This window comes from Halichoerus grypus, chromosome 2 (genome assembly GCF_964656455.1).
Source record: "Halichoerus grypus chromosome 2, mHalGry1.hap1.1, whole genome shotgun sequence".
Lineage (NCBI taxonomy): Eukaryota > Metazoa > Chordata > Mammalia > Carnivora > Phocidae > Halichoerus > Halichoerus grypus.
In genome coordinates, this window is record NC_135713.1 from 76,833,728 (window position 1) to 76,857,228 (window position 23,501).

General features: G+C 44.4%; 1 protein-coding gene across 2 annotated transcripts in view; it reads right to left on the minus strand.

Moving 5' to 3' along the window:
* RGMB (repulsive guidance molecule BMP co-receptor b) overlaps positions 1 to 19,222 on the minus strand; it is a 29,317-nt gene extending 10,095 nt beyond the window's left edge. The window contains exons 1-4 of one of the 2 annotated variants that reach the window (XM_078067007.1): positions 19,206 to 19,222; positions 17,770 to 17,845; positions 14,308 to 14,573; positions 8,434 to 8,942 (exon numbers count right to left, since the gene is read on the minus strand). In XM_078067007.1, the coding sequence (XP_077923133.1) occupies positions 8,434 to 8,942; positions 14,308 to 14,573; positions 17,770 to 17,774 (780 nt within the window). In that variant the 5' untranslated portion in view covers positions 17,775 to 17,845; positions 19,206 to 19,222. Of the gene's footprint in view, positions 1 to 8,433; positions 8,943 to 14,307; positions 14,574 to 17,769; positions 17,846 to 18,811; positions 19,019 to 19,205 lie in introns of those variants that run through there. The other variant, XM_036121205.2, reaches the window with a different exon arrangement.
* Between the last annotated feature and the right edge of the window lie 4,279 nt (positions 19,223 to 23,501).

Genomic DNA, 23,501 nt, shown 5'->3' on the forward strand with positions numbered 1-23,501 from the left:
TCTAGGAGCACTTCCAGGATTCCAGAGAAATGGAATGGATCAGCTTTATTTAGTCTTCAGTGTTGCCCCAGGTAATACATGCAGGAACAAGGGCTGCCTTGGCCGCTGGAGGGCTTCTTGGCAACAGACTGAGAAAGAAGAAACCAAAGCAGAGGCGAAGGACACCCACGGCTGAGGCTCCTAGGGTGGTCCAGAGGAGAAGCATGAAGCTCAGTGGCTGGAAAGAATATGCAAGAGTGAAAGGGAAGCAGGCCCCGGATGATACATGAAAGAGGCACAAAAATGTCGACTTCCAAAGAGTAATTTCTGTAGACAGAAGACAAGAAAGGCTGGAAGTATAAATAGGCTCCGAGACAGTGAAACTTGCCAGCTTCCTTGTACAGACCAGAGCCATGCTGCGCTGGGCACGCGGAGGAAAGGCCTCGAGTCCTTGAGTCTTAGCCACTCAGAGGACTCAACATGGAACATGTCTGTTTGCTCTGTTCAGACTTCGCATTATAAGGAGGCCAGCACGTGTAGGGACTCACGATGCTTCTAGATGGGAAGTTAGGTATGTATGGACAGTATTACAGGCCTCAGCTGCCACTGGGCTTCTGACCAGAGGCCAGAAGTATTTTGAGGGAGGCAGTAACTCTAGGGGCCGGAATCTGCCCTAACAGGTCTTGCCTTCAGGGATCCCCTGTGGGGGAGGGGGCAGGGCCACAGATCCTGAGGCCCTAGAGCAGGACCTCTGGCAAACAGTTCTAGGCCTTGGTTCAGCATAGCTGTTGCCCAAAGCAATGGGGATTAGGAAATCACAGCCTCCGATCACTATAAATCACCTCTCAAAACTGAAAAAAGTAAAAGGGCTTGAAGGTCTTTACAGTACACTCACACCCTACCACTTCTAGGTTCAATTTCAAGTTCCCAGGGCTATTAAAAAAAAAAAAAAGCCCATTCAGGAAAGAGGAGGTTAGAGGCAACAACACTCTATTTCAAGCCAGTTAACTGAAATGCTACAAAACAGTATCCTTGGTCTTCATCGGCCTGAGGCAGCGAGAGAGGAAGAGAGCAGGAGCACACAAGCGCAGAGGGCGACGCATGGACACACTCTCACACGCCTTTCGGTGTAGACATTAAACCCGGACCCCCTATATTTCAGGAGCCGATGCAGAGCAGGGGAGAATTTAGTGTTTAAATGCTGTCCTATCAATCTACCCACAGTACACAGACTGTGTTCTAACGCTCAAACAACCCCACCAGAATTAGCCAAACATTCTTTTGGCTTCCACTCTTAAAATAACCAGCTAACTTGGACACAAAGAACTCCTCTCGCCACAGACCCAGTTTCACCGAAAGCTCTTTCTACAAGCAACAGTGCCGTGTTTTCACAGTTCAAGTCTGTACCTTAGATGCGTGTTGCTATTCTTGTTAGTTATCACTGACAAGTTGAGCAGTTTAAAAAGTCCTTCCGTTACCCCACCCACGAGAACACAAAATTCAAAACAGTGGAAGAGCAAGTTCTACTGCAGTGCGAACAAATCCGGACAGAATGGGGAAGGCAGATTCTGCATTGTTCACTACTATAGGTAACTTCTTAGGGGCCACATGCCGCGCGGGCAGAAACTGGTTAGCATTAACTGAAGCCAACAGAAAAGTACCAACCATCCAATGTTTCCTTCTCGCCCCTTCCTCTCAAAATGTTGACTCAAAGAAAATTTAACAGGGCAGAGACAGACACTGGGAAACGTGACAGTAAAAGAAGCTGTAACGCTCAGCTGTGCATCAGACTTGGCCTGTGCCGCTCGGTTCAACTATGCAGGAGCCTGGCTCTGTTTTAAAGAGGCCCACCGGCAGGCGCCGCGATGGAAACCTGCCTGGCTTGGGCAGGAGATGGGTTATGTTCATTTACAAATGTGGGATATTCTCAAAGTCTCCTCCTCCTAAACCACAGCTGGGACAGAGGGAGTGGCACAGTGAAGGACGATTCAAAATACAGGACTTAGGAGATACACAGATATAAACTTTACACAATTTTAGATGGTTTCTACTAACATCTTTAAGTCTCTTCATTCTAGAGAATTAAGATGGTACAAGACTCATGACCCAGGGTATTTAAATGCACACGGACAATACGATGATGTAGCCTGTACACAAAGTACAGCATAGCGGCGTCTGGGTGGTTCAGCTGGTTAAGCATCTGCCTGAGGCTCGGCTCAGGTCACGGTCCCAGGGTCCTGGGATTGAGCTCCACGTTGGGCTCCTTGCTCAGTAGGGGGTCTGCTCTCTCTCTGCCCCCGCCCCTGCACCCCGCTCATGCACGCACGCTCACTGCCCCCCCTCAAATAAATAAATAAAATCTTAAAAATAAAAAGTACAGCATAAACAATAACCAAGGTAGGCCCATTTATCTTACAAAATGATCTTTCATGCTTCGGGATATACCATACAGCAAATAATTTCTCCTCCATTTTCTGCACCCCCCCCCCAATACTTGGAAATCCTTTTACCTCCACAGAAAATTTGCTGAACCTGTATGAAACAAAGTTAGGTAGTTCCTGAGCCTAAATTCTTATACCCAAATCAAACAGGAGCTATGCAGGAAATGGAAAAGGATAAAATAAGAACATTACCACCTAGATTTATAGCTGACTTCTGCTCTTCTAAAAACTATTCTTTACTGTTTCAATATTGTTTCTACAATAAGTAAATTCAGGGAGGAGAAGGTCATTGATGATATGCTTTCATGGTTTTTAAAAATGAGATAGGACCCAGAAAAATGAATTTAAGAATTGGAGACTCTGACAGTCAAATTCTAGAAAGCTTTTGGTATTAAAGACCAACAACCTTTTTAAAGTGGCAGCCAGGGTTCCAGACCCTGCTGGAAATAAGGAAATCTAGGTGTAAGCCAGGGTTCTAGACCCTATGGGAATAAGGAGATCCAGGTGTAAGTGAGGGGCCACCATGACTGTGGTAGGTGGAAAGGGAGACCATGCCAAATCCCAGGAGTAAAAACAGTGACCTGTGACAGCGACCAGGTGGAGAGATAATGCCCAGGGTACATCAGCCCATCTCTCTGGCCCCTTCTTGACCCCTGTGACAACTTGCTCAGTAGAAACACCCGAACCAGCTTACAAATGTTCTAGAAACACCTAGAACCAGCCTACCAATGTTCTAGAAAGAAACCTCGAATGGCTAGTTTTACACACAAGCCCCACAATGCTCCACCGACTGCTGCAGGTTTGTTATGTGCTTAGATTGAGACAGAGACTGAAATCACCTCTGCATCTCCCTCATCGCCCCCCCACCCCCAAAGGAGGCCATATGATGTGTGGCAGTGCTGCGTTAATCATACGTTTTTATCAGAGAAATGATTACACTGAGCAGGAAGCTACAACTGCAAACTTCTTCCCCATCTGTTCCCCAATATGCCTCAATCAGTATTTTTTTTGGTAACCATTTTTGCAAAAAATGAGGACCAAGACAAGGAACAATTATAAAGAGATGGCAAGAATTTCCTGCGTAACAGGTAATCCCAACAAAAGAAAGAGCAATTTTAGCCTTTAAGTTAGTTACAATATATCTGCCAGAAAGTTTGTGATCTCTGGAAAGAAAGGGCTCTATATTCTCAAAGAAAATGTCACTGTCCCCTCCGTAACAATGCAACATGCAAGAACAGTGTCCATATATTCAAAATACAATCCTGCTGTCAAAGTACGAGGCATCTTCTTGAGTCGATAAAAATAAGAATGATCACCATTGTGTAGCTCAGATGATCTCCATAAAGATACTAAAAACATAATAGGGGACAAAAACTTGGCCACAAAGAAAATGCGCTAGGCCTGGGGTCCAAAGAGGATGGTTTCTCCAACCTTGATCCAGAGATTGCTTAAAATGACAGTGAACAATCTTTGAAATGCAGGCACGTCAGGCTTTGCTTTTGTAACCAACAGAGAAAGGGTCCAGAACACTGGTTTACCTGCCCATATACTATATGGAATAACATCTACACGCAAAGGGGCATCAGAAGAGAGGAGAGGACCCAAGTCAGGTTCTAGGACCCCATAAGGGAGTACGATGTATCACGAGGAAACACCTTGGGTTACACAGTTTGAAGGAGACAGAAAGCAAGAATGAACCGAACAATCTAAAGTCTTCCTACATCTCTAGTATCATCAACCAGTCCAAGTTTTCAGGCATTTCCCAGAAAGTAGCTGGAATCTGGATTTTAGGGATAATTACGGACTTCAAAAAATAGATAAATGCCGGGCCTGCCCTTTTCCCATGCTTTGGAGAGGCGCTGGTGCTCCTGCCCATGGGATTACCAGGAGCTGGAAGCCCAGAGCCATAGCAGGAGCGCGCAAGGCACGTCAGAGCGCTCACCCACCTGGCCTGCAGTCACCTGGCTTGGGCAAGACAAACAACACACCTCTTTCCCAAATGCAAACACTTTAAGGTAAACCACCTTTTCTCACTGAAGGAGGAAGCATGGAAAATTCTGTAGCCGATCTATAAAGGAACCTGCTGTCAACCCCCATCTCCCCTCCTACTCTAATTTTGTTTTACTGAGATTGAAGGACAGGATAACAAAGCTGGAGTGATGGAAAAGGACATGATTACGTTAAAACAAATAGAAAAATAAACCAAAGGTATCCAAAGTACTTCTAAAAAAATAAGTTTAAAAAGTATTCCCATTGTTTAGGTGTACAATAAATGCATTCCTGAATTTTTTTGGAAAAGGAATCACTTTAAATGTACCCGAGAGACAGGCAATCTTAATACAGGCTGCTAGGAATATATCTGTAAAGTACAGAATCTTCCCAGAAAATTCACTCCAAAATCACTTTCTGTAATCATGGCATATAAGTCCACTTAAACAGAAATACACAGATACACAGAGTGAAGTCAAGAGGAGATGAAGGGGCTGGCAAACAAAATGTGCAAGAGGTGGTACAGAAGATAATTATCTGCACAGGTGATCTAGCCTATTTACCTGAGGCCCAGGGGAGCTAGGTACACGTGTCCTCTTTGGAACCTAAATAGTTTCCTCCTCCCCTAAAAACAAAACCTGCTTCTCTTTCCTATTTAGCCAACTCTGCCAGTTCTAAGCTTGTCCCTCTCATCTCTCTTCTCCAGGGCCTGCAGGCCTGAAGCCGCTGCTCACAACCAAAGGTGGGGAAGATGGCCCAGAGCTGGTGTGGATCTCAGCCGAGGCATGGAGGTGTGCCAGAAAGCCCCGCAGCCCCTGGGGTGGAAATAAAAAGCTAGCCCTGGCCTCCCCTTTAGGAACACACCTACCTGGCGAAGTAGCAACCGCACAAGACTCCTCTGAAGACAGGGAGCCAAACAGGCTGGTGGAGGGCCTAACAGCACGAGTGGCCTTGAGGAAGCCCACAGTATGCCCTGTGACCAACTGGAAAACCACACTAAGTTCCCCAGGGAAGGGGGGACAGAAAGCAGACGGGCGGGAGGTAAGGCCACATTGCTGAGTGCTGCAGGTCTAGCTGCCCTGAACTCACTGCTTGCTATGTGGACAAAGGAAAAGGCTTAGCTAAGAAATGGCCCCTTGAATACAGAGGACTTCACTTTCTTTCATTCCGTTTAGATTCCCCCCCCCCCCAACCTTTTGTCTTTTTGTGATGAGAGAAAGGTACTCAGGGGCAGCTAGGGATCACAAAGAGGACCTTGAAGAGGGCTCGCTCAAGAAGCCACGTTCCCAGGACTGAGGAACTGTCTTAAGGACCTCACTGCTCCTGCCAACCAGGACCAGTGATTTAGTTCGGCGCTGAAGGCAGTGAAACGAATGAGTGCTCTCAGACAATTTTAGCAGCACAGCTGGCCAACCTCTACCACAGCACTGGTCAGCTTTTCAATCTAGTGACACTGAGCACATGGGTCATTAAAAATGCTTGGCCCCAAGGATGATACAGTATCTGCCGAGTGCAAAGCTAAGTTACCAAGTAGCTGGTCTATGTATGTGTTTGAGGGCTCAGTCAAGCGGAGGCTCATACAAAAAAAATCTTCTGAAAGATTTTTTTAAAAAGTACTGCAGTAGACTTAAAAATTCTAAGCAATGAAAAAATGATGGTAATAAAAATAAAAATGCTCTGAGGCAAAAGTACATATGAAATAAGTTCCCGAAAGATCTGATTTTTTTTTTTTCTAAGGTTTCATTTTGGCCCTGGGTAGGTAAAAGGAAATTACGCTGCAAAATTTTAGGCCTTTAGTTGTGTTTCACCAGCATAGGTCATACCAGCACTGAGATAAGTCTTCAGCAGTAACCTTCCAGATGCTTTTGGGAGCTTTGGAGAGAGTTGCAAAAAAAAAAAAAAAAAGGACAAAAACCTCACAACTACCAGAGGTCATGAAGCCACAGAGTCATCTGCTCCTGAACAGCGTGGTCACCAGATGTGGGAACTACTTTCCAAGAGTGCACTTCAAGACCGAGTATTCTCACTGTCTGCTGGAATTTAAGTCAGAGGACAACTTGCCTCCCATATCCGTTTTGCAAAGAGTGAAACTTTTGATCCTTATCAAACTTGCAGGGGAGGGGGGGAAACAAAGCTGTACTTCTTACTCATTTGCTAAAAACGATGAATGATGATAGACCTGATCACAACCGAGATGGACCAACCTAAAGTATTTCAGTGTCAATTGTTCCATTCATATAGTATCTATACTCAAAAGGTAACTGGTGGTCCCCAAATAATTTCACCATGATCAGTAAAAAGTACAGAATTTTGAAAAGCTGATTAGCAAGCAGAAGTGACACATGACTGGATGGAAGGCATGGAAAATTAAATTTAGGGCTTGTGAAAAGAACCAATATTTTCCCATGCACAAAGCACCTGCTAATCTCCAAAGTACTGCTGACAGCCATCCAAGCCCTCAGTTATCTACACTGTCAATTACGACTTTCTCCATTCCCAGTGGAACTGCCTTCTTGAATTTTCAGTCTCACGTTTTCCCGAAGACTATTCCCAGGTTTTATGCCCTAGGACGCTGCAGTAATGATGGATTTTTGGCCATGGTTTGTCTTGTAACTTCATAATTGTGTAACTTTCTACCATAACTTACAGCCAACACATATTTTAATATACAGATAGGAAAAATTATTTAAATACTTACAAAAACCAGATGAGGAAAGGTTTATTTGAGATGTAGGATTTGGAAAGGCAAGCCTGGGCTTTTATTGGGAGTTGAAGTGTAAACATTTTTGAGTTCCCCTAAGATGTCTGGACTAATGTAACAGACTTCTTTGTTCAGAGCAATGACTTCTAATCTTAGATTTGTGACACCCCCGGGTGTCTCCAGATATCTCCGGAGGTGCTGTAAAATTACCTCCTCAAAATGCCAAGTAAAATAATTTAAATTCGCTTAAAAAATAGGCCACACATGTTTGGAAGCAAGGGAGGGTGTCTTGGAATCAAAAGAACATCATAAATATTACAAAAGCTTGATCCTTTTCAATTACATTTTAGTCTAAAGCAACTGATGAATAAAGGAAATGGAGCAAGATGAGACAGTCTGTGTGATTTTTGTGATTAGGGGAGACTGGAAAGAGCTAGTTACTTGGGACAGTCTTTTTTCTGACCTCTACATTTACTTACTAATGCCTGAATTAGCACTCACTGGCAAATGGGAACCTCGTTCCTAGCCCTTCACCTACTTGCACTGACATCGGTGCCTTAAAGTTGGTTTAAATGATCTCTATTAAGTATGTGTTTCTTTAAAACAACAAACAAACAAGAACACAGACAGGCGGGCAGCTAGGCAGGGTAAGCTTAACTTAATTTTGTCAGTTTTCCCCTCAGCGTCTTCATTCAGTTGTTATCCTGAGATTACATACATCACTGCTCTACAATATCCAATTCTAAAATTGCTTAGTCACAACAAGGTTAAGAACGAAAACACAATTGTGGGTTTGCAACTAGGAAGCTGGCTTATAGCCATTATATTTTACTACAGTTTCCAAATTTCCAATAAATTATGTTTCCTGATGGGCTATTGCCCCAGGTTTCAGAACTTTCTTTACTCCGAACACTCACTTGAGTTATCCGAAAAATCGGAATATTGATTTAGAAATCAAAGTGACAAGAGTCACCCTCAAAAAAGACATCACAGATTAAAAAAAAAAAAAGTATACATAAGTATACATTTTTCCATTAAACAGGCCTGTCTTTTCATAAAACCTCAGCGTGTGTTTTAATTTTTCATATCACTGCTTAAACTTAGACCCACATTTTACATAAGCCCTAGGATTCCAGTGAGAAATTCTTTACTAAATAATTTTCATTTACTCCTCCATTCACCCTGTTAATTGCTTGTCAAGAACAAGAAAAAGTTCCTTTTAAACTAGGTCTTTTGTATCATACTTCAAAAATCATCTGAAGAAAAAAAAATTATCTGAAGAATCCAACAGTTCTAAGTCAGAAGGAAAAAAAGTATACTTGCCTTATTTGTAGCGGTAGCACTGGATCCAGGGACCACAGGCACATTCGTCACTTGAACCGAAAGATAATTATTATCTATGAGCGGCCAGGCTCCTTCCACTTTGCACGTCTGAAAGTGATCCTTGAAAGTTCTAAGGTGAGGATCTCCGAACAAGCCACAAAAAAGGTAACTGGGAGGGTTCAGATCCCCGCCCCTGTGTTCTCTGGCTCCTGTGTGGCTGTGATAGTTACAAGGGTCGTGGGTCACTTCAGGGTTGGTAGAGGATGTGGGTCCATCCTTAGAACAGTTCCTCTGGCTCATGAGGTCACTGATCCCCAACACAGCAGAATGGTACACCAGGTTCCCGCGGCAGGCTTTCGAAGTCCGCTGGGTGCAGCCGGCATAGGCGCGCAGGGCCTTGCAAAACTCCGAGTCAAAGCCGTCGACGGCAGAGTTCAGGTGTGAAGTCAGAGACACAAAGTCCGTGGTGCACTTCTGGATTCGACACTGGGCCGGCTGTTGGCAGTCACCTATGAGAAAGAAGAGAAGACCCAACGTTTTCTGAATGCTCCATATCTGCCTGAGCTACCATGAGAAAATGACATTCCCCTTTGGGAACTGTTTGTTCGATTTCATATCCTCCTATTTTCAGAAGGCCTTCAGAAATAGGGTTGCATTGTGCTTCTTTGTCTCTCACAAATTAAGCCACTGGGAGAAAAACTGCCCGCAATTAGTTACCTTAAAACTTGAAATCATGAGCCGCTGTGAGTGCACGTGAGTCTAGCCCAGTATTCTTATGTTAAAATTACCAGGGAATGGCTAAATGGAGTATCTTATCAACTTTGCTATTGTTTAGATTCTGAGAAAGATTTCTTTGCTCCAACTCCAAGGCCAAGCCAAAGATGTGAACTTTGTTTTGATTTTGAAAAGGGCATTAAGTCATTTGCTTTGGAAAGCATGGGGTCTATGCAGAAAACCGCGATTAAGGTTCCACACCTTAGGTAGGGAACCCTAAATTACAGCATGATTAGTTAAAACACCTTTACCTGATTCTGGTACAGCTACAGGATAATAAGAAAAAAATCCAGGTGCTAAGTTATTCTGCAGTTCTTTAGGGGTGTTTATTAACTGTATATAATTTGACAATCTCCTGGATGCTACAAAATGTAACTGTTCTCTTAAAAAAATAAAGTGACTCATTTATTTGATCAAGCTGTGTATTTACTTCTCCCTTAATATCCATTACCACTGGATCCCAGATCCCAAGCAGCCCATCAGGAAAGGTACAATGAATCAAAAAAGGACACCAAATTGAAATCATGCTACACGGACAGATGATTCCACCGACTGTTTTATCAGAAAGAGAACCAGGGAACTACAGCACACAGAATTCTTAGAGTATATACAAATGACTTTGTTCCTTAAGTCGACAGTTCAGATACACCTAATGATTTAAGCAAAGCTAAAATGAATAAAAAAAAAAAAAAAACAACTATTACTGCGTCACTTTTTAAAGTCAATTTTCAAATGATGTTTTGCCACTAGCTTCTCATATAAAAAAATTAAGGGATGCCTGGGTGGCTCAGTTGGTTGAGCACCCAACTCTTGATTTGGGCTCAGGTCACGGTCTCATCATCTTGGGATTGAGCCCCATGCTGGGCTCAGTGTGGAGTCTGCTAGTCCCTCTTCCTCTGCCCCTCCTGCACAACCCCCCACCCCCCCCCCCCCGCTGGCCCCCGCATGTGCACTCTCTCTCAAATAAAAAAATAAATAAAATCTTTTTTTTTTTTTTTAATTAAAAACCTCTCAAAGCATAAAAAGATGCAAGAATGGCCAATACTAGGTCAGTTGTGTGTGCCAATCAGTTTTATATTCTGGTCCATAAAGCGGGAATGCTAGAATTACTGAAAAGGAAAATACTTTTCCTAATCATCCACCTCAAGTTTTATAGAAACTTACTTTAACACATACTTTGTGTTATTTAAACATTCTTTTTAGGTCTCTACACTGGAGAAAGTTTCAAAACTTTCAAGTCTTAGATTCCTCAGCTGAGAAATGAGGAGGTTGTTTTTGTGATCTTTTCCAGGCATAAAGGATTTTATAGTTCCTATTCTAGGTGAGGGGGGAAAAAAAAATCAGAGTATTATTAAATACATAATTATTTTAAGATGTGGACATAAACTTCAGAATAATATCAAGATTTAGGACTTCATCTGAAGAAGACTTAAAACTTTAGAAAAATACTTTAATCTTTTCAGTATTAAAATGCTTTTAAACCTTAATGGAATAACCCGTAATCTCTGTTTCTGGCTTGAGTTCAGCAGAAAAGACTGGAGGATGACAACCTCTCAAGCCACCTCCCCCACTATTTTTACATTTCAAAGACCAAGAAGAGAAAAATGTAGTCTAGATTGGGTACTCTAACCTGGGGGGAGGAACACACACACACACACACACACACACACACACACACACACACACTCTCTCTCTCTCTCTCTCTCTCTCTCTCTCTCTCTCTTAACGTTTTGGGGCTATGGACTTAGAGCTATCACTAAATCACACTTAAAAAAAAAATAATCACAAAAACACCTTCATGTGTTTGGCCTACCTCATGTTGGCTCATTCTAGAGTTGACAAAAGCAGCTCCTGTATTTACAGAATTCCTCTCTCTAAATAAATTAGATCAAGTCATTTTCAACTGTTTGACTCAAAAAACCAAAAGCCAACCAACAACCTCAAAGGCATTAAAGCCATTTTACAGATGGGAAAAATCAAGACAAAGGGCTACTAAAGGCCTTGTTGTGGCTGGATCATAAATAGCTAGAACGAAGCCCAGGATAAAGTGCCTTTCTTCAAATCTCCTTTTCCTTCCTCAGGTCAAATCTCTAAATTCCTGATTCTCACAACAATAGCTGATAGCTTAAAAGAAGACTTAACTATTGTATCAATTATTTTTTTCTTTTTAAATGAAATTCACAGCAAGCCGAAAGCAAGGAAATGAAAACTGGGCCAAGATCAGTCAGTAATGAACAGCTCCTAGACTACGAATAAATGACAGCACAAGAACTTTCCGCTGAACTTGCAATGCCTATTTGTTCTTTTTATGGTCTATAAAATCTATCCGAGCATACATTTACTTATAATTATTTTAAATAGTCATAAAATATCCAAAGTAAGAAGAGCATGAGATGCAGATGCAACTAACTGTTCAGAAGAGAATCAGAATATAGATTCCCACCTCCTTTTTCCTTGTCCTCCCCCCCCCCCTTTTCCTAGCAGGCAGGTGCTGATTCTTTTGATAAATGTCACATCAAAAAGAACTCCTTGGGTTCTTTTGTGTAGGATGAGGTTTCTAACAGCCTTTTCAAGGAGAGATGATGGGAAAAGAGGAGGGCTAACTAGAGAGTGCATCTGGGTCAGCAGTTTCAGCCCCATCACAGGCTCCTGTATAATGACTAATTTGCAGCATACAGAATACACCCAGAAATATCCAGGCTTCATGAATTTATAATGACAGTGCACACTTTGCCTGTTACAGGCGATAAAGTAAGCTTCCTGTCAAGATGCCAAGACAATGTAGAGCAGAAACAATCTCAAGGATGTAGCCAACAAAGCCATGAAGAGTATGAGTAAGCAAGTAACTCCCATATTGCATCTCCATTCAGGAATTGTACAGGTTTGCTTGGGGGGGCGGCGAGGGGCAGTATGAAAGGACTTTTTTCATTTCCTAGGACAGAAAACAAAATCTGCAGTTACAGATGTCTCCATTTTTCAAGTCAGATGATCCACGATTGGTGTGATAGTGTTTTCATTCCAGTTAATGAAAATGCTAAAGGATTTGTGGGTCTACAGCCTTCGTTAATGATTCAAAGACCTCACCATTCAAGACCATTTCCTTGATGCCAGGACTGCATGTGTGAATTTGCAGCACAATCACCAGTTTATAATAAAAGAAATAAGATATGCTGAAGCTGAATTAAGTGAAATGAAGGGCCATATGGGGTGCTGAGGCAAATTATATGGATCCAGGCATAAAACATATGGTAGCCCATCTGCAAAGAGCACTACGCTAGGCTCTGAGGAGAAACAATCCTTGCATTTCAATAGCAACACTCTTCAAAGAAATCTTTCAAAAGGAGCCCTTTTTTCTGTAACCAAATTAATCATTCCACCCCAACAAGCTGTTCACAGATATCACTCACCATGGAAACTCTAGGTAGAATCCAATGGTGACTTTAGTGAAGACACAGGGAGATATGGAGAAGAGTTTCACATCCCAAGTTCTTGAAATAAGGCACCTTACATTAAACATTAAAACAACTTTTTCATAACTGGCCAGAAAAGAAATCTTCAAGGACCAATCTTGTCTTAGTACCCTCTGACAACGAAGGGAAACAATATCCAAGCAGTCATGAGGGACACAGAGTCCTACCTAATACTTCAATTTCCATTTCAAGAAACATACACTTTGACATTATGAAGACAAATTCTTCACACAAAACACTCCTGAATGTATCTTTTGACACATCATTAAAAATTTCCATGTGACCATAAGCAGGTTGCCACTACTTTCTAAGATTCTAAAGTCACTCATTTAAAGCCTTAATCACTGTAAAACTTAATGTTACACCCTATGTTTCCCCAAGTGAGTGTTAAAACGCAGCTGTTCCATCACAATGCAAAGTTACGAAAAGTAAATTAAGTCTCCTCAAATGCCACATTTTTTCCCCATTACTTAAAAACCTCCCACATTTTTAGCAAGGCTGGTATGACTTAATAAATAAATACTACTCCACACAGGAGGGTGGCATTACAGTTCAGGATTCTCCAGATCAGAGAGCGTTGAGACTGCTGTCATAAAATACAGGACAAAAAAGGTCTCTAAGAAAAATTTATCTAATGCTCTAGTTGTTCTCAAATAAGAGTTTATCTTTCAATCTGGCATTAAATAAATTCTTCAGACAAACTCCTAGACGTGGTACTTACTTAGAAAGACCGTCCTAGATATTCCCCCGTCCCCGCGCTTTGAGATGCAACCGACATAGATCATTGTATTAATGCAACTTATTTCACAAGAAAAATAAGTATCACCTGCTAGAAGGCTCATCTGCAGGCCTACTTCGCTAAGAACAGATAACTCACTCCTGCTTCCATAGAGGAAGCGCCGGCCTCCAGAAAGCCTTGTGAGATCTGTCAACCCCTCCTGGAACCCGCAAACACGCGGCGAGCCACAAAGCACTGGTTTCTCCAAAGAGGGTGACAAGCTGAATTAAAAGCAGCTTTCGCAAATACGAAAGAAATCCCTGTTGAAAGACGTTTAAGTTACTTCGAGATTAACCCCCAGGTTTTCAAATTCCGGTGAAAATCTTTACATCTGGGGCGATTTCTTCCCCTCATCGCCACCCCCAACTCCAGAGAAGCAGCACAAGGCTCCTTGTCTCCCCTCGAAGGGGGCGGCGGCGGCGGAAACCTGATCCCAGCCTGACTTTCAGAAAACACCAATGCAGTGAGCAATAAAGCACCCGGAACATTTGTCTCGGGGGCGCAGGCCCCGTCGCCCCCGCCCTCTAAATCTTTGATAAGCGGCTGCTGGGAAGGAGATTTATCAACGGTCCCAGCCGAAGGCGGGGAAACTGGAGTGGGGCGGGGGAGGGAGAGAGAGGGAGGGGAAGAGGCCGCTCCACTGCGCCGTGGGCGCGCCGCACCACCCGCGGGTGTGTTCTTGCCGCTGCGCCGCGAGCCCGGCGAAGGTGCAGGTCTGGAGCCCGTGAGGCCTCTCCTGTCTCACCACGCCACGCCGCCCTGCTGCCCCAGCGTGTGCCTTCGGGACCGGGGGTGTTTGGGAACAAAGCACTCGGCCCTGGGGCTGGCTCCCCTCGCGCGCGCGCCTCATACCTGCGTGGAGCAGCCCGAGGCTGAGCAGCAGCAGCAGCAGCAACGCCAGGGGCGGCGGGCAGAGCTGGGGGCGGCGGCGCTGCTCAGCCCCGGCGGCAGCAGCGGAGGCGGCGGCAGCGGCGCAGGAAGGTGCTGCTCTCAAGCCCATGCCCGTCCATGCAGGTCTCGTGGGCTCCGGCGAGGGCGGCGGCGCGGGCGCCGTGTCGGGTTCGTGGCTGTGGCTGCGGCATGGACCGTGGGACGCACCTCGCTTCCTCTTCTTCCTCCTTCAGGCCCGCGTCGGATACGGGCCGCCGCCACCGCCGCAGCGAAAAGCGCGCCGCGGGCGGAGCGAGGCGGCGGCGGCGGCGGCAACGGGGCGCAGCGGCATCGCGGCGGCCGGAGGCGGCGGGCGGGGCAGAGGGGGCGGGAGAGAAGACACAAAGACGGTGAGCTTAGTGCCGAGCCTGGCCCCAAAAGCGCGGGCGCCCCGGTCCCAGCCAGCGTGGGCTCAGCGGGCGTGGACCCACTGGAGGCGCGCCCAGCCCTAGCAAGCAGCCGCCGGCAGCCCGGATATCTCTGTGCGGCGGCCTCGCGGTCAATCAATCTCAGCCCCGCACTGCCGCTCCGCCCTCCCTGCGTGCGCCAATCCACGTCGTCCCCACCCACGGCCGAACCCCTCCCTCCCACCCCATTGGCCGTAAACGCGGGTCCTCTGGGCCCAGCCCGCCACTCGCAGGCCCAAAGCGCCCGCCCCCCGCACCTCCTCCCGCCCTCGGCTTGCTCATTGTAATTCGAGTTCCGCGTCCGCCGGCTGCGAGTCCTGTCCACCGTGCCCGGGCCCAGCCTCCCTCCTGCTCCCTCCTCTTCTCTCCCCTTCACCCCTTTCCGCGATCTGTTTCCTCGTGCCCTACAGAAACTGGCGACGGCAACTCTCTCTTGCCGGCGTTACAAAAGAACCGGCTTTTTTCTCTTTAATTAATGTTGATTGGGTTCAACTTCCCCCTAAGGTTTTTTGGGGTGTGTGTGTGTGTGTGTTTTAAATCACCCCCACTCTGTCCCTCCCGCTCCAGCTCCGGCTCCTGAGAGGAAGTGGGCGCTTTTACCGAACGCCGTGCGGCAGGTCCCTTCGCAGCCAATCACATCTGCGGAACCGCGTTCCGAGCCTTTTCCGGACGTTTGGTAAAGCTAGCACCCAGCTGCGTTGGAAGTCCGAATGTGACCTGCGGTCCGGAACAGATCCGATGGGCTGGGAAGGTACCCACCAGCTCCCTGAGGAATTCGCTGGCAGCTGTGCGAGGCTCTGGCGTTATTGTTCCTCTGACATTTCCCTTCCTGAAAGCAGCGGGGAGGAGTCTGAGAGTGGGCGAACTTCAACGTGTTCGGTTACAATGTAATTAGATTAATGAGGATAGTGAGTTTTTAAAGCAGTGTAGAGTAATTATGCCATCATTTCTTGTTGCTCGGTGGCTTTTCCACAAATTTTCGTAGTCTATTAGTATATTAATTCAATGGCAGGTCACTTTCTACTTTTGTCACTTGGATGGATCCAAAGATGAGGGGAAAAAACCCAACTGTGTGCCAGAAAAGAGGTTGCCAAGTGTTGTTATAGGAAAGCATGCTGTGAGGTTGATGATAGGTTCCAATTTGTTATCAGTAGGTGTGAAGTGGTATCTAATCTCAAGAATGGCTTCAAAGGCTAGGAGCTACTTCGACTACTCTTGCCTTTGCCATTCCTCCAAGGGGCTCAGGGCTGCCATTTTAAATTCACTTATAGCCAAATTGCAGTTTGCAGCTGTACGCGTTCACTACTCATAATCTCTAATTAGTAATTTCGTATCAACCGCGGACACGTTAATACTCCATACGTTACAATGTGCTAATCAATGGACTAGGATAATTGAGGGCAAACCTTCGATCACTCCAGCTTACTCATTAGACACATTATGAACTGTACAAACCACTAGGTCCCTAATGAAGGATGCCTATCTATTTTTACTGTAACTTTTCATTACTCATCTATTACATACTATGATGACTCAAGTGGTAAACACACCTTTCCCTGCCCAAGATATAATCCAAACCTTGTGTATATCCATAATATGCTTAATAATAGCTTCAGAGTTGCCTGGAGAAAGGACTTTTTGCAGGCGGAGTTATCTGATACGATTTTTAGATAGTATTGTGGAGTAAATACTATGAGACCAAAAATTTACTCTCTTGAAATGACTACATAAATCAATGAACTAAAGTTAGTGAAATACTGGTAAACATCTTTTAAAAGTAACCAACTCTGAGTCAAAGTATTTTGCTAACAAAGACTAACAGTAAGATGTTTCTTTTTCCTTAACCCAAGATTTAATTCGACCCCATATGAAAGAAGCATGCCACTTTATTGATCATACTTCAAACACATAACCAAAAGTTAAGGATCAAATTCAGTTTAGTTGGGGTCTTTTCGCTGTCATTACTTTCTCTGATTTCTCCCCCTGCCACTTCTCCCCCACCTCTGTATCCTGTTTCTTAAACACACAGTGCTCTAAATTATTTTATCAATAGAGGGCGTCCTTGAGTCACTGAAAATTCTGGTATCGAAATGCAACTGTTCTTTAGAGGGAAAACTTCATTTTTTTCTAAGGTGCTTTATTGCTCATCTGTTGTAAAATTTGACAAGCTCAAGATTTATAAGGCTAACAATTCATTTTTTATTACCACATAAGTGTTCAGCCGGCTAGAGTAAAATGTTAATTTTCACAATTAAACCGCAAGGTGGTTCCTGTTTTCAAGTCTTTAGGTCAGTTGACAGACTCGTAGGGTAGATTCGGACTGTTAGCAAGATCCCGAATGGGCTTGGAAAGCAAGAGCTTGGTGAATGGTCGCTTATAGCGCATCCATTCCTCCAGCTCCAATGCTGCAAGTTGAGGAGGATTTTAAGATTCTATAAAGAAAAATCTAGGGATTTTCCCCCATAAAATCAATGACTTATAAAAGTTTTACATCTTAATCTGAAAAAAAAAAATCATGAAGTGACAGCTTGCACAGCTCACGAACCCACCCTATTTCTTGCCACTTGTACTCTTTCTCTTCATCTTTGTTTTCAGGAAGGAAAGATGAGACCAGAACAGCACAATTAGAGGACACGGCAAAGCATCCCATGGTATGAACGTGCAAGTGAATAGAATTAAAACACATGCCAGCAACATGAATGGATTCTAAATAAGAATTAGAGGTTTCTTTTCCTGAACCTATACATGCGGTCTTAACCATTCCCCTCTTGATTTATCTCCATTTCCAGAAATCTAACACGAGGGTCTCACCTAGGACAGAGGAAGCTAGGAAGCAGACCGCGGTAGGGATTTTGCAACCCGTTCTAGAGTAAGGGCCCCCCTCGCTGCTCCCCAGTCCAGGGTGTCCGCAAAGCGGGGGCTGAAATAGCCCGGAGTCCGACAGCCCAGCAGCAAGCAGCTAGTGGATTGTACTTACATCATTCTTAACCCTTCCGATCCTGGAGGGGGCTTGACGGGATCAGGGGGCCCCCGAGTTCTGGAGCACGCAGGACCTGGGTGTGAGAGAAGACCCCAGAGCCTGGCGTGAGCGCTGCGCCCCCGGAAGGAGGGGTTCCGGGGCGTGAGTGGGGCTCATCACCCGAGCGTACACAGCCGGCCCCCACGATCCCTGCGGGCTCTGCAGCGGATCACACCGCTCAAAGCGGCAGGTGCAAAAAGCATTTGGGAGCCGCTTGCCAGCGCGCGGAGGTAATGCGCTTCCTGTCCATTTATCTCAGGAAACCAGCGCAGCCTTCTCTTCCAAACAAAATTAACCTCTCATTAGCCAGCCACTCACTCCCGAGAAGGCCTTAAAAGCTTTACCAGCTCGCTAATGTATTTAGACTTTTCTTCCAGGCCAAGCAGCCGCAGTGGTGACTGTCATCAGCCCTGGGGGTTCCTCTGGGTTCCCCTGGGAGCCAACCGCTTACCGCACTCCCCCTCCCCCAGCCTCAAGTCTGGGGAACTCTGACCAATCTGGATCCCAGTTTGGGGTACTCTGCAGACCCGATACGCCCGAAGGGACTTCATGCCACAAGTAGCCAAAACAAGTTCCCACTAGTTTCAAGAGCGCCACTCATATCAAATACTCAGCTCTCCTACCCTCAAGAAATGGGGAAGGGTACCCTGGAGGTACTTCTGTGGCCAGCTGTCCCTGGGTCATAGGCGCTGACTGTCCTTTACAGCGCCAGCCCTGTACGCAACGGGTGCGGGAAGCAATGATCAGGGGTATGGGGAGTAGTGGAAGCTAGGATCTAGCCATTCCAGGAGCGGAGAATCAAATGTGGTTCTAGGTCTGCTAGAGTGGCCTTTTGGAGAATTGGGGTTTTCTCACCCTGGCCCCCCGCCGCCCTGAGGCTGGCAGATTTATACCACACAGGTGGACCAAGACCTAAACAAAATAGTCCGGGCCTCTGCCTGCCGCTCGCCCCCCACGTCCCCCTGGCCCACCGCAAACTTCGACAAAATAAACAACTCACCACAGGCATTCCCTTGTCTGCAGCGCGACGCTTGCCAGCTGGGAAAATAAGCCGCAAGCCACGCGGCGGGGGCGCAGAGGGAGGGCAGCGCGGCGCCCGCCTCTCTCCCCCAGGTGGGGGCAGCGACACCCGGGGGCAGGACGGAGGCTCCGCCTCGGGGGCCTCGCTCTCGCCTCCCTGACTGCTGAGTGAGCGCCGGGCGAGGGGCTGCGCCCTTCCAGCCAGCGCGATCTCTCGGCCACCTAGGGAAGGGGGCGGGGAGGCAAATCCTTCAATTCCCTCCCGCTTTCTCCAAGTGTCTTTCTCTCGCGTCAGGTCTCAAAGAAGGCCAAACCTAGGGGCCTTCACCCCACCCCTCCAGCGCCACACCGCCCCCTGTCGGCACTACCCGGACCTTTGCAGCGCCGCGGAGGAGTGGCTGGTAGCGGCGCCCCAGAATCCCAGCCTCCAAGTCCCGGCTCAGCTCTCTCCATTCTCACCGCCTCCTCACCCCCAAGTCCCGCACAAAGACGCCTTTCATGCGCCAGCGCCACCCTCCGCGCCGCCCTCCACCCCGCCGTGTTGCCTTTGCCCACCGTGGCACCAACCAGCGGTCTTGGGGCAGGCCGGCAGCGGACACGTGCAGGCTGTTCCCACTCCGCGCCTCGGCACAGGCACGGATGCAGTCGCCCGCCCTCCTTTCCACGATTTTCACCAACTGTGCACCAGCAGCCACAAAATGCACCCCTTCTTCTACAGAAATGATCTGTGAGGGTCTTCCGAGTGTGTATAAATGGTGGGTGTTTGTGGCGGGGCCGGGGCGGGGGTTGGCGTAGTGGCGGGCATGGTCTCTGGACTTTCGCTGAAATAAGGAGTCCAGCGATCTTTCCTGTCCACCCAAGGTGCCAATGTGGATGTTTACAGCTTACAAAAGCCCAGGATAACGATTTGCGAATTGTGAGGGGGGAGAGAATTGAAAAAGACGTCTAAGACTCAGGTGAGGAAATGTGTTATAAAGAGCAAGCCCACGAAATGTTCGAGGAACGACAGTCACTTGAATCAGAGTGGAAGGTGTGGAGAGCAAGAGGGAAGGGATTAACTTTCTTTGCCTAGGCTGATCTTCCAAAGTTGAAAGTAAGCATCATAGGTGTTCAGCGGGAGCTGTTGTTCTGTGCGTTCAGTGCCTGGGACGAGCAGGGTGCTTTATTTTTTATTTTATTTTATTTTTTGTCCGGGGAAGGGTTCCAGCATCTTGATTTAGGTATTCCACTTTTTTTTTTTGCCTCCTTAGAAATACCTTTGACCCTCTCCAGCTTTTCTCCTATTCTCCTGTCCCCCCTCTTCCTTATAATTTCCTGATCTAACGCTAGAGGCAGCATAGGGCAGCGTAAGGAGGACAAAGTGGAAATCCGGAGAGGACGATCTTGACCTGACTTTCTGAGTGGGACTCTTGGGCACCTGATTTAATGTCTTTGAACCTAGGGGTCACTATCAAGAAAGAGTGTGTTAGGGGCAGTGGTCTGGTTCCTTCTGGTTCTGAAATTAGGTGACAAGGGAAGCCTCCTCAAACCTTCTGTAGATTCCCTTTCAAGGTGTTTTCTCACTTTGCTTTATCCTCTCTAACGGCCAAATTGGAAAAAAAAAATAATAGGGATATTTTAAGGTAAATGTAAGATACATTGAAAAATCCTTTTCTTGATACTTAGAATTAAAAAAAAAAACAAAAACGCAAACCAAAACAAAAGCCCCTCAGCTCCTGGTTTGTAGAAACAAGGAATTTCAATGTCCCTACTTGCTTCGCCTTTGACAAGCCACACCAGCAATCAGCAGAGCAGAGCTTTGATTTAGAATCTAAACGCCAGTCTTATGTTTTCCTTTTTCTTTTTCCTTCTACCAACACAAAGACAAGCTGACACATAAAGTAGTGGTGAACAAGAGTTCAAAGCAAGCTTAGTGATCTATTTCCTAACGCAGACCCTGTCCTTCCCCTCTCTCCTGCTAAAGTGGCCCTGGGCAGCACAGAAATAGTAGGCACAAGCTGCCAGAATCCCCTTCCCCTCCCCTTCCCAGAAATATTGGGCAGTGGAACCTGGATGCTAACTTGTCAATCATCATGTAAATGCATTCATTAAATCAATACGTTTACCTTTTCCTTAGCCTCATGATATTTCCAGGATTTTTGATTCACTATTCACTTTGGAACCCTGAGCCTTAGTTTTCCCTCTGGGCAACCCTGGCTGTTTTCTGTGGAATCTTTTCTGAAACCAAGACAAAAAAGGGTGAATTTTCATAATGAATTCTTAAACTATAAATCTCTTGCTTCTTCAATTTCAACAAGAATTTCAGAATTGCTTAGCTTTCATAGCAATGCACACTTTAAAAAATTATCCATCAGAGAGAACTCTTGAGTATACTTTCATTGGGGAAAAAAAGATTCTTTAAACAGTAGTGGTGGAAAAATATTTTGAGATTATCTAATTTGGTTGCTTTGATTTGTATTAGTCACCCCCCCCTCCACAGTCCCATTCATACATGCTAAAAACTGTTAAGTTTCTAATTGGGCCTTGGATGTTCCATTAGTAAAAGGACATAGATAATTTTTTCTCCCCAAATTCTTTATCTTGCTCAATGCTCTACTGCTTTTTTTCTCTTATCTCACTTTAATCTTTCTTTTTTTTCCTCATACCAACCAATATAAACCAAAGATGGGAATAGAAAAGGGACAAGAAATCACTTTTCAGTAAAATCGACTTAGCATTTGTCTGTTGACTTAAGAAACCTGATGATGCAATGTGTATTGGCACCATCTTCTGAATTTCCACTTAAATGTGATAGAACTTCAGCTTTTAAAATATTCAGCTAATGTATACATCCAACTCTCCAGTTGTTAAGATCATACATAGTTTGCTTACTTTTGATGTTTCTAAATTTTTCCTTTTGTAATTTGGGGGAGTCATCTCAATTATCTAGTAACATATGAATCTGTTTTCTAGTATTTCTTGTTTTGGTTTTCCTGTGTATTTTGTTGAAATTCTTCTCTAGTTTCAGACTGACTCTCAATTTGACAATTCCTTTATGTACTTATAATGTTTGAGAATTATTATTATTGCTAATAAATTATACCTATTTTAAATATTAATAGTACTTATAATAAGATTGGTAAGAAATAGAATATTTATAAAATAATGCTAGGAGAAATGCTACTTTCTACATGTGATTAATAAAAATAGTTTATTTAGTTAAATATTATTGAAGTTCATGAAGACCTGTTTTGTTTGAGAGAATCATTGTTTAAATTGGGTAACAACATAAAGGATCCAAGACCTACTTCTATTTTTAAAAGGATGAGAATTTGCTGTGCTTTTTCCCTCTATACAAAGATGTAAGACCGCTGTCTTGAACCATCAACTCATATGACAGTTAAGGTAAAGAATTCTGGTAAATTGCAGATTTTAAAAATGAAACCTCTGGACACAGAGCTATTGAACAAAGAAAACAAATAAACAAAAGAATATCAGGACATGAAAACTATTTCATTCTGTCAACTATGTGAGTCTAATTTTCTAGAGAAATCCTACAGTACTAAAGTATCCCTACATATGTATACAATAAAGTAGGTAAATGAATGCATATTAAATTCATTTTATTTAATAAAAATTAAATAAAGTCAATATTCATGAAAAAATATGATAAAAAATGGACCATAATCTCCTTGAAGTGCCAGGAGAAAAGCCATTATTTTTTTGTCTGCTTGCTATTAGAAAATCTTTTGTCATGAACCTTTTAGCCACTCAGTACAGGGTAAAAGAGTAGAACATGAAACTGCAGGGACTGGCCTTTTCCCTATTGTATTTGTTGATTATTTCAATTGCAGTCATTATACACACACACAGACTATCTTTTCTAGATCTTATAAGTTTTACGAGGCAAAGTATATATCCACTCTTACATTACATTTGCTCTATAAAAAATAAACTTCCTGAAGTTGGAAAATTATCTTTTTAGAGAGGTAAATAACTGCAAAGTTATTCTTCTGTGAACCAGTTTAGACCTACTGTGGTAATTTATAGTTTCTTTTAGAGGCAAAATCTCTATCCAGACACTAACTTGTATACACAGTGGCAAGAACAGTATAAGAACATTACGGAATAAAAGAAAAAAAAAGGAAAAAAAACAAAGTAAAAAAAAAAGAACATTACGGAATGGAATATACTACAATCCTTGAAATTCCATGAAATCTAAAATATATAGGAAATTGGATACCCTCTATTCTAATAGTCAACATACCAATTAAGAATTTTAATTGCTGTGTTCTAATATAATAGATGATTATGTTTATACTTTATCAATGTTAAGAGAAAATTCCAAAAATATACATTTTAACTCAATTTAATAAATTGGAACAATAATGGGACCAAAAGAATCTGTTCAAATAATCACAAGTACAAAAATAGTAAGTCTTCTCTTCCTTCTCTTCTCATATTTTATCATCCCATCATTTCAAATCGTCCAAGCCATATAAAGAGGCTCAGGTAGTGTTTGTGCCAGAAGCAAAGCTAGACTCAAGCCCGAGAATGAATCCAGGGATGAAAACTGTATGTTTATCAGAAGCTTGAGTGAAATAAATCTGGCTGAATTCAGGAGTGGGGGTTGTTTCAAAAGAAGAGGATAGTTTAGGAGTAGGAAAGAATCCTCAGAGGTCAGGGTCTTG